Source organism: Fukomys damarensis, unplaced genomic scaffold (genome assembly GCF_012274545.1).
Source record: "Fukomys damarensis isolate Sample0158 unplaced genomic scaffold, DMR_v1.0_HiC HiC_scaffold_24, whole genome shotgun sequence".
NCBI classification, from domain to species: Eukaryota; Metazoa; Chordata; class Mammalia; order Rodentia; family Bathyergidae; genus Fukomys; species Fukomys damarensis.
The window spans coordinates 29,669,651-29,681,820 of record NW_022900936.1 but is presented as its reverse complement, the minus strand read 5'-3'; the positions used below and the strand labels follow the sequence as shown (position 1 = coordinate 29,681,820).

The window sequence follows — 12,170 nt, the reverse complement described above, 5'->3', positions numbered from 1 at the left end:
TTTGAACTGGGTCTTAAGTCTTGATTGAATTATTTTCAGGAAGGCTTCATAGATGATACTATAAACTGTATCAAACAATTATCTCCCCACTCTTAGTTACCAACTACGGGAGATATAAAGTTTAATTATCAAGTTAAAGTGGTGACTGCATGCTCCACCCATATAAAAGTATAATTCATCTTTGCAGTTAGAAAATAATCTCTGGACTAGCTCATACCCGTTACTATCTAATGTGCAGCCCCTCAACACTTTCTCACCTAATAGACTTTTCTTGAAGAGTTGCAAGTCAAAGGGCACAAATTTTCAATTAGATAAGAAGAGCAAATTCAAGAGATCTGGTACTCAAAATGGTGACCGTATTCCACAGCCATGTATGCATTCTTGGTAATCTCTGAGGGTAGTTTTAACTTCAGTCATCACAAGAAATATTGGCTATGCGATGCAATTAATTAGCCATATAGAACACATATATGTCTTTCAAAACATTGTACATAATGAATATATACAATTTTCTATCAATTAAAAAAGAATCAGTATAAAAACCCAAATATTTAACAAATTATGTTTTTAAATAAAGTTTACTTGAAGACAAAATTCCACTGTACAACATATAGGTTTTAATTCCCTTGTTTAGCTTTTGCATGTATCAAATCTGTGAAAGACTTATAAAGTAGCCCACTCTTATGTATTGAGTACACTATACAATATAAAAAACACAAATTGTAAAGCTCCTTATATGTAGTACATGCATATATAACCTTATATATTGTAAATTTCAGGGTGGCACACAACTACTCTTCCAACAACTAAATAAAGCTATATAGAAATTTCTTTTTATTAGCCTATATCTGTGATACAGATGAATATATTCAATGTGTTGTAGCAAAATCTTTATAAACAATAAGCCTATAGAGCACTGCGTAGCTTTTAGATACTATTTCGTAGAATTGTACAATATTTTGTATATTTGTGAAAAATGTGTTATACAAATGGAATATGTGAAAGTTATAGATTGAAGAGAAAACTGATGAGCCCAGCTGCAGTGAGTGAGGCACTAGGGGTCTTGGAGTTGACACGTTCGCATGCAGTTTAATTGGCAGTGGAGATAAGATCAGGCTGCTGCTAGTCTCCAATTGAGCAATGTGGAAGTTGTAGCATCTTATAAAAAGACACTTGAAGCCATTATCCTGGATGAAGATGTCTAGAGAGCTGACTCTGGAAAGAAAAAAATTAAGGCTGGGACTCTGACACACAAGCATTGAGGATTTTTATTAGAGAAACAGGCTGTCTTTAAATGATGAATTAGTTCTGTGTGTCCCCCAAGCTTAGAATTAGACATACTAGATATAAAAATCTAGAAAATAGGTTTTAAAAAACATAAACAGGACTTAACCAAAGTAGAATTTGATTTTGAAATCAGAATTGGTTATTTTGAAAAGCAGGGAAATCAAATGACCACTAACTTCACAATAATCTGATGGAAGATTATCAAGTGGTCCATTTGACATATTTATTTTCCTGTGACAGGGTTTTGCTATGTAGCTCAGGCTGGCCTTGAGCTCACTACATAGCATAGCCTGGCTTCAAGCTCATGGTGATCCATTTGCCAGGGCCTACCAAGTGCTAACATTTCAGACATGCACCATCGTGCCCAGCTTTCATCTGACATATTTCTAACATTTAATGTCTATGATTTTTATGATCCAAGAATTCCTTTTTATTTTTAAAAATGCCTTATATGTTTTTATGAATACTGAGGGGATAGAGTATCCATTACATTTTGGTCCATTTTATAACAATTTTATTTTCTCTGAAGAATGATGCTAGTACAGAAAACATAAGTTTTGTATTCTCCAGTTGGTTCAGATTTAAATACTAAAACTTCAGCAAAAGTAGCATTCTTGGTCACTGTCTCTTTTTTAATTCATTTATTATCTTAGGTTCATTGTAAGTTGAGTGGGTATATGAAAGATTACCTACCTGGCCCTGAGGAATTTAGTATCTAATGAAGACAATTGACCTATAAAAGCCAATACTTCTATTGCTAAGGCCTTTGTATGTAGAATGGTGACTTTTTATCATTTAAGCTGCCCCTACTTCAGTACACACGACCTTAAAATCAGAGGTGGGATGCAAGAAGATCCTCCTTCAAATATGGTAAATCAGAATAATCTTGCCTCATTATCTGCTAGTTCATGGCTCGAATAATCAATACTATTTAACAAAAAATTTAAGGAAATACGTTGGGGCTTTCTGAATTATTCTTCCAGCTCACTTGCAATGAGACAAGTAAATATTTCAAATCATCATTATATTTTTGACAGGAATTGAGGAGAAAGAAAAACAAAATAGTAAAGTTATTGAAGATGGGATCTTTTGTTTCCTGTAGGTCCCACATATGATTAATTAAAGGCAGCACTAGCTGGACAGACTGTGCTTTATAGATATGGTAAAATTCATTGATTAATGCAGTGCAATTCTTTTCTAAGCCTAAAAGGGGGCCAGAGCTTGATGAGAAAAACAAGGGAACACATTTATTAACCATTTAAGATAAGTCATATGTAGGTCAAACCCCTTAAATAGATATAAACATTTCACTTTAAATGATAGTAAACGCACTTCCTTCATCTTTTCTTTAATATCTATATCCTCATTCTCAGGAAAAAAATCAATTTAAAAAGTGCCCAAACTTTAACCCAAGTTCTTATAATATTGTGTAAACAATTGAAATTAGCTCATGTAATGGATTTTGATGAACTTTTACTGTACTTTTAACAGTGGCTAGAAATCTTTCTGTCTGCATTACACAAACTATGCTTTCAACAATTAAAAGTAGGACTTACCTTGAAAGTTTGCATTTGTTTTAAAAGTTAAAATCACCTTTACCAGTTGCATTTTTTAGAAGCAAGTTTACCAGGAGTCAGGGGTTGTCCTATTCTTTAAAGTCCTCTTCATACATCTAAATAAGTGATTTCTGTTTCTCTCTCCCACATAACCTCTTTTATTGAGTTATCCTCATAAACAAAGTTCCTTAGTTTGTGATCTAATATTGTGGTAACTAGTACTGTCTCAAATGACACAAAAAAGGCTTGCTTCCTATTCTTCTAGTGGCTAAAATTAAAACTCTGACCTAAACAGCTGTGCGTACAATGATTCAGTAATCTAGAGGGGAAGAAAGTGAACACTTTCTCTGCTTTATCACTTCCGAAGTCAATTTTGAGCATAAACAGGACAAAGCCGTCACTACAAAGGCAAGAAGAGGCATTATTTCCTCTTTTGTCTGCACAAATCTGAGCCCCTCACCCCTTTTTCCACCTTAGCCACATCAAGTTCATTATATGGCTCTTGTGGTAAGGAGGAGGAAGGCAGAGAGATTAAAGTGAATAAATATGCTGCAAGTGGAAACTATAATCAGACTCAGGTTAGACTTTCTGCTCTTTAAAAAAAAAAAATCCTAAATGATCCTTCCATAGCTGTTTCAAACAAATTATGTTGACCTAGCTAAAAACAAGCAAAATTAATAATGGCCACGATGTTCCCAGAAAGAGGCATTACCTGCGTGAACTCTGTCTCATTCCTAAGCGACACACTTTCTTCCTGGGGAAAACAGCTGGGCTTCTTCACTGTTCAGATGGAGAATCCTGCTGATGCTGTTTAAGGTGATAAAACACTGCAGAACATTACTTCTTGAGTCACCTACTGAATCACGACACATTATCTGATGTAAGAGGCACAACCTTGATTTTGTTGTGTCTGTACCATATCAGCATCCGAGCAGTAGACACTGTCCATATTTATATTTATGTTTACCTTCCCCACACACATGGATATGATACAAAGAGTTAGTGAGCACAAATGGAATTTAGCAGCAGTCACGGAGCTTCTGTACAAACGTGCACACCAAACCTCAGCTGTCAGAGTGCGGAATTTGGGTGCTGTGCTTAGCCTCATCTCTAAAATTACATACAAGAAATTGAGTATACAATTTGAAAAACTTAAAAACAGCGTATTTATTTGAGAAGAATAAATTAATGAAAATACTGTAGCACAGAATCTTAAGCAATTCGTAATGTTTTTAAACAGCAAAACATCCTAAGTTGGGTGTTGCTTTATTCGTGATTATTGTTGTAAATATTTCTCAGCCCTTTAAATTGAGAAATTGTCTTCCGAAAGAAATAATGTGGCACCACCTTCTCTGCTGTTTCTCGGAAGAGTAGGACATTTGAATCATCCTCCCTCTTCTTTAAGACCTGCTTTTCCCCATTTCCTCCCCCTCTTAGGTGAGGTGCCCTCCCGTAAGTCTGTAATTGCCAGGAGATGAAGCGATGATGGGGAGAGATCACAGTCAATAGCTTTGATTAACAATAAGGTCGAAAATTAGCAATGCTAGCATTCAGCCACCCTGCCCTCTCCCTCCTCCATATGCTCCCTCAGTCCTGCTGGCGGCCTCACAGAGGGCAGTCAGAGCCCTTAGCCTGCTTTGAAGTGCAGCAAAGGTTCAGGAAGAGCAGAGAATTAGGGAAATTAAGGGAAAGAAGTAGAGACTGTAAACCACGATGCTGAGACCTTTACAGGACTTCGTGTGCCGCAGGAGAGGCGAGGATGGAGTGTGCCGTGTGTTGTCCTTGTGTGTTTTTCTGTCACATGTGGATTTACTTGTGTCTGAACATGCTGTGATCGAAATGGCATCTACTGTTACTACTGTGACCCCATCAGCAGCTCTGGTGTTGTTTTCGACAGACCCTGAAGACCTAGAGAGGGGGAACCACGACACCGGGACGCCAATCCCCACCTCTGATAACGATGACAATTCGCTGGGCTACACAGGTAGTGTGCTTCTTTCCCAAATACTAACTTCCTCCTGAAACGCTGCTACCCCATCAATCATCAACCACCTGTGTAAAATAATCTAATCATCCCTGCTGCCAGTTAACAACCACAACCATTTCCTGTTCGCATTTTCCAGAGTTTTTTCTGTAGCTGGGAGGTCATATTGCAAAGTAAGCACAGAAAATTTAATACAAACACTACCTTGACTCTTTCAGTATATTTTTAATATAAAGGGGGCTTATCAATATGTGTTTTTGATATTATATATAGAAAGATAAGTTTTTGAAAGATTCAGTATTTGAATACATTGTTATGAGAAAGAAGTAAGAGACTACCTACAGGTAATTTAGTTGTAAAATTATCTGTAATCTTTTTTGGGTGGGTTGTTTCACTAGTTGTCATACAAGTAACAGAAAGCAAACTCTTAACAAGAGTGATGCAATTCATAATTATCAACTTATATCTTAGGATTTTGTTTGCATGACTTATTTATCTTATCCACCAACCACCTCTGAAAACGATGCATGTATATGTCATCATAAAAATAGTAATTAATGTATTGGAAATAATTTTTGTGTAAATATCTAAGAAAGATCAACCTGGAATATATCAATGTTTATCACAGAATTTCTAAGTATGGTTATAAAATATAATGGCATAAGTTACAGATACAACTTTGAGACATTTGGCTGAAATGACAGATAAACATAAAGAATAAAATACATAAATCCACTGAATCATCTAAGGATGTTAACAGTAGTTTTGTATAATAACAGCTATTTTTATGTCCATTTCATTCATTCTTGTTAGCACAGTTCTCTGTAGATTCTTCTAGGCTTTGGGCTGTGGATAGGTTGTATGTGAATGTTATGTGGTGTAGATGGGGTTAGGAATAATGGAGAACGCTTTTGTGTCATTAGAGTTGTAGAGACGACAGTATGAAAAAAAGAGCGATTCAGTGGACAGATTTCACTCACCTATAAAATAATAGACTGATATATTAGAAGCATCCTGTCTTCCTAGAACTATTAACCTTCACATTTGTTGCAATTACTTGGAATAAATACTAAAATGAATAATACTTCATGAGCAATTTTTCTCACTCCTGTGTATATCTCATTCTTGTTTTTCTATATTGCTTAACATAAGAATAGAAGCTAAAAGATCAACAAATTAAAGTTGATTGGGCTTAGAAGGTAAAGGAGATAGTATGACAATTTTCCAGATACTTTACCATGAAAGAGATATAAATATCATCGGTAAATAGTTAATATTTATAAAAGCAATAAACAAGGTAGTTTCCTTTCTGAGGTACCCTCATATGCCAGCATATCTTAGTTCTATTCCCCTGTGATCTGCAAGTCTAAACAAAATGTATTGTTTAGGTTCTCTAATAGGGTTTACTATTTGTCCTTTATGAATTTCCTAAAAATTATGTATAACTGATGCATTAATCATGTTGAGCACTGAATTAAAAGAACTTAAATAACAACACATTCAAGACTAAATGGTGCATTTAAATTTTTTTATTTCAATTTATTTTCCCTTTGGGTTAATCAGCATTCAGATTTCTGATGTTAAGCATATCATTAGATGAATTAATGTGAGGCAATAAACTTATAAAGTTATGTTTATTTCTAGAAAAGAACTAATTAAAGCAATGTAACCTATTAGATTGACTAGAAGACAGTTTTCTGAATAACTTTATGAGACTGTAACTATTTTAAAAAATGTATTAGATATATTTATTTTGTTTTTTCTTTGTTTCAGTAAAGTTTTGATTATTCAGGAAGCTCTTTTCTACTCTGAGTTAAATGTAGGACTTGTGCCTCTTTTATTTGAATATTGACTATATTTTACTCATTATTACCTTCAATGGAAATAAGAAAAACAAAATAGAATTCTTGGCTGCTTGATAATCATTAAGAAAAAATATCAATTGGTTCTAGCACGGACAAGGGGAAAAAAAATGAGAACCAAGACCATGTAAAGGTACGAGATCCCAATAATGAATGTAATTGTACTGTATACCTAAAATGTACCAATAAACTCAATAAAAGAAAAAAATCAATTGGTTCTAAAGTTGAACAGTTCTAAGTATTACTTAAAATTGCCTACAGATCTGCTTCCCTTTTGTGTACACATGTGTACACGCCTGAACTAGGAGTTGGTAGGCTCTTTATATTAGAAAAAAATGTGTTCAGAGGGAAATGAGATGGTCTGTATGTGCCCAAACATTGTGACATAGTTATTGTAAACCATATATAGTTTAGGACATCTAGAAGTTAGTAACAGTGGGTGTAGCAGTAAGAATATTACAAGAAACAAAATATACTTATTATGCATCACAAAATATATGAAACAAATATCAACTAAGTCATTGATATGCCTTAGTTATAAGACAACTTTCTATGAAAGTTAACAAGCAGATACAGCAGGTAGTGTCTGTGGAGACTTTTTGTACAATATTTCAAAATTACTGTGTAAACCGTATACTGCTTATCAGATGTATTGACTGCATGTTGCTTCACCTTGTAGAGATGACATGTGAGATTTTCTTCTAATAACATTTAACATATGTTTTTAAAAAGGAATCTGCAGGCTGGGGATTTAGCTCAGTGGTTCCAGTGCCTGCCTTGCAAGTGCAAGGACCTGAGTTCAATCCCTGGTATCAAAAAAAAAAAAGGAATCTGCAATTCCGGAAAATATTTTTGAGAACATGAAATAATTCCAAAATAATATCACTATGTCACTAAAGTTCATATTCAACCCCCCTCTTTTTTTTACTGCAAGTAAGTACTTTGTCACTGTAATGCTATAAAGCTCTAGTACTGAAATCATTTAGGATCATTACCATCAAATCCACTCATCCTAAATCCATAGACCTCATATTATACACATGAATTTATATTTTCATTAATGATCCAGTCAACAAATTATATCTCTTATAATAGTTGCTGCTTATTTCATATATAATTTTTATCTAAATTGTATAATTGACTTATACAATCATTTAAATAACTCAAAGTGATAATACAGAGTTTCAGCGGAAAAAAAACATATTGATTCCCATTCTCCTTACTATCTGTAATCAGTGCTATAGAGCCACATAAGGTTTTAAAATATTTCAGTTTCATGCTTACTAATCAATAAATGCAAAGGTGGCACTGTGGTGTGTTATTAAAGTGGACTTGTGCATTATTTAGAATGAAATGGCCCATTTCCTGGTTAACCAAGCATGGCATAAATATTAGGGGTTATTTAACAGTTCACAGAATATAGCCTTTGTCATAAGAACAAGTGAAATGGGGTTTCAAATCAACACTTTACAGGGTTAGATACAACTCAAAGAGATTGAATATGTAATAATTGAAGATTTTAAAAAGGAGCTTCTGAAGAAAGCATATTGTTTATTGACTACTGAAAGTGCATATGTTGTTTCACAAACATGAAAAAATAATATATCTAAGAATAATTAATTTTCTGATAAGAAAAAAATGTGAGATAATGAAAAGATGGAAATAAAGTGGTTGTAGATGGGGAGGGGAGGAGAAGGTGAAGGGAGGGCAGGGACAAGGGGAAAAAGTGAGAATCAAGACTTGTCATGTAGAGGTACAAGATCCCAACAATGAATGTAACTGTACTGTATCCCTAAAATGTACCAATAAACTCAATTAAAGCTGGAAAAATTTTTTTCTGAAAAACATCCTCCATGAGAGATTTACATGTGAAAGCTTTAGTTAATCATAAATTTTTAAAAAAATTATGGATAAGTAAACATTCAAATAATAAGAAAGAATTAATGATATTCTAGTAACATTCTAAATTTTTAAATAATCTGTAATTAGGAAAGAAATAAAATTTTACCCATGTTGCTATGTATCAAAAAAATGTGTACATTTGACTTGTAATTCTAAAATATATCTTTGCCACCATTTCAACACATAAAAGTTAGATAATTTCCCCCTTCTCCATTGGTCCGTTTTAAGTATTAGGCTCCTGGATCTGTAGTAGCGTATTGGAAGAAAAGCTAAATGAAATTTTTTAAATCTTAAAAACTGAAAAATTATCAGAACTATATCTGTGTCAATTCTCCTGCAAAGAAAGTATTGAATTAGATACAAATTGGTACTACAACTACTTGTGGTACTACAGTAGTTATGCGGGGGTAACAAGCAAAAGGAAAACACAGCAGAAATGTGCTTTTCACTTAGTTTTCGCATGTTGGAAGGTAGCTCAGCATAGTCAGTCAGATTCCCAAGGCTAAGAGATGTGCCATCTTGACATAGGCTTCCATGACTACCATGGCAAGAGCATCATGAATTGGCCTTAAAAGCTTCTGCACAAAAGTGAAGTCTGTTCTTTTATTTATATAAATCGAATCACATGTTCACTCCTAAATTCAACAAAATAAGGAATTACAATACTACCATATCTCTCAGAAGAGGAATGAGAATTATATGGTGAGTAGCACTAATCACTACTAGACTAAGAATATACGAAGAATGATACATGTCATTGGCTCAGAACATATGCCACTTCTTGGAGGAAAGAAATTTAATCTCATACCACACCTAGACTGTGGCATAACTGAATACACTGAATATTCATTTGATCATTCCATTGACATAGATGCCTATATTCCATCCTTTTCTTTCATTCCTGGTTGAAAAATATAACTTGTTAAGGTACAGCTTTGTAGATAATAAGCTGATATAGAGCAATGTATTTAATAAATCAATGTAGAGGTGATGAGTAGCAAAAGTATGATGGGAAGGAAAGAATATCTAGTCACAGACCATCTATTCTAGTGAGGATGTAAATAACTTCTCTATCCCATGATGAAGAAACCTCAATATGATTATCCAAGTCTCTTGGACAGGCAGGTTGGCACACGGCACCATATTGATGCCTCAACATTACTCTGAGCTATGGGATTGACTAGCTTTTCAGCAGTATTAGTGGCCACTCCATTTTTTAAAGTAATTACATATCAACTCAATGCCTGTATCCCTGCTACCCTAGATACATTGTTCATGAATCAGTTTTGCAAGCAGCACGACAGTGGAGGAAGAAACTGAATTACACCTAATCTGCATTGTCACCTGTTTCCTAAAAGCCTCCTGTGCAATACAAGTTCATGTGTTAGTGTTCACCGAGGACACCACAGTCCATATTCTTGAAGTTACTTGAAAAGATCTAGTTCATATCTCTTGCACAGATTTTCCTTTTATATATTATTCAAAATTCTCTTTTCTAACACCCCAATCATCTAACATGCTAGCTATTATCTTTGAGTCAATCTAGATATTTTAATTAAAGTAGAGATTCAGTTGTACCTCTCAATGTTCTTCCAACAATAGGGTTTTACTATTTTTTTAAATCGTCCTTCATGCAATACTTTTGTACTTTCAACACCTACTTCAGCTTGATTTCATTTGTCTTTCCAATTCTGCTTGAAGTTGTCACACTTCTATGCATACCTAACTTTATATTCTGAAGGATCAAATATCACCCAGGTAATAGTGGTTGCATGGTTTGTTAGAAATTGGGGCTCCCTTGATTAGAGTTTCAATCATGCCTAATTATAAGTTGCAAGACAGAAGTAGAATTGCAAAAGGAGATAATTTTCCAAAAGAAGCCATTGCTTTTCTCTAATCCGCAGGAACCAGTGCTATGATTCTACTATCAAAACTAGGATTAGAGGTCCCATTTGACCCATTTATTCCTCCACTGGTTATCTTCCCAAATGAATTAAAAGAATCATCCACAGTGATATATGCGCACCCATGTTGATAGCAGCAGAGTTTGTAATAGGTAAAATTTGGACACAGCCCAATTTTCCATCAATTGGAGAGTAGATAAAGAAAATGTGATTTCTTAAATAAATGGAGCACTGCTCAGCCATAAAGAAAGAGAAACTAGAGACATTCATAGCTAAATGGGTGCACATTGAGGTGATTCTAATAAGTGAAATAAATAGGACACGTGTAAATATTGAATAGTTTCTCTAGTGTGAGAAACTGAAAGTGTAAATAAAGATCAAAATGTATAATAGATAATGTGAAACAGGAAGAAAAAGTGCAAAGGGAAAGGGGAAATAGGAAGGGTGGGGGAAAGGAAAGAAGGGAAATGAATAAATGAGAAAAGGCAAAAACAAAAAGCCTTTGTAAATAAGGAAGGGTGGAGGGGCTGAAGGGAGGGCAGGGGCATAGGGAAAAAATAAGAACCAAGATACATTATGTAAAGGTACAAATTCCCAATAATAAATGTCAGCATATTGTATACGTAAAATGCACCAATAAAATTAATGAACGGAAAAAAAAACACTTTCCAGAAACACTATGCTATATCCCAACACAACATAACTGGATTTCTTGATATGCTTATCCCAAATGGTTCCCAAATAGCAGAGACACTTTTTATTAGCTATATCAGTAAAACAGCCTTCTCTTGCTCTGGGTCACATTCCAGAGTGACAGCATTATGGGTCAGGTAATAAGAAGGAAAAAAAATAGCCTACACACAAATTATATATATTTCCTCTAAAATCCAAAGATTTTGCTGAAAAATATGGGTCACAGTACAGCCAATTATTCTTCACATAGGAGAAAGTATCCCGAAATAACCAGGATCCCAAAATTCACTATGACAGGACAGAGAGTGCTAAATCCTTGTAGAATTTATTTCCCATTTTCTGTTATGCTTGTGCCTTTAAAAAGTATGCCCAGTAACTGCTGCTTACTGGTCACCAAGATCTGTGAGCATGATTTTATAAATCAAGTGCATCAAGATAATGGCTTGAGAACAGTGACATAACCAGGACCTCAAGGGAATGAAGTTGGAAGATAATTGGTAAAGACCTTAGGTAAGATAGTAAATATGTACTACAAGTGTGCCTGTAGGAAGAAACATAAATTATTCTGGGACTTTTCATTTATTCTTGAGAAATGAACACATCTTCTAGAACAGTAGCTACGTTTAATGGGTCAGTGTCTGTTGATTTTCTCTAGTAGAAAGTTACCTAAAAAGCTTTAACATTTAAATCTCTGCCTGGGCCAGGGATTTAGCTCAGTGGTTCCAGTTCCTGCCTCTCAAACTCAAGGGCCCAAGTTCAATCCCCAGTACCAATCAATCAATCAATCAATCTCTGCCTGATTTTGAATAATTTGCAGTAAGTCCTAAGTCTGCTAATAGACCACAGATGTAAGTTTAATGGGATCTAGACAAAAATAAATATTCACTGTGTATTTTAGTCTTTTATATTGTCACTAATTGTTTCATGTTTTCAGAGAGATAAGGTGTGTCTTTTTGGCCTTTTTTTTTTTTTTTTTTTTTTT

General features: G+C 34.4%; 1 protein-coding gene across 5 annotated transcripts in view; it reads left to right on the top strand.

Moving 5' to 3' along the window:
* Nucleotides 1-12,170, top strand: part of Robo1 (roundabout guidance receptor 1) — a 744,872-nt gene that overhangs the window by 249,508 nt on the left and 483,194 nt on the right. For 4 of the 5 annotated variants that reach the window (XM_033768167.1, XM_033768168.1, XM_033768171.1 and 1 more), the window contains exon 2: nt 4,741-4,827. The exons of the other annotated variant lie outside the window; for it this stretch is intronic. In XM_033768167.1, coding sequence (XP_033624058.1) covers nt 4,741-4,827 — 87 coding nt within the window. The remainder of the gene's footprint in view (nt 1-4,740; nt 4,828-12,170) is intronic. 5 annotated transcript variants of the gene reach the window in all.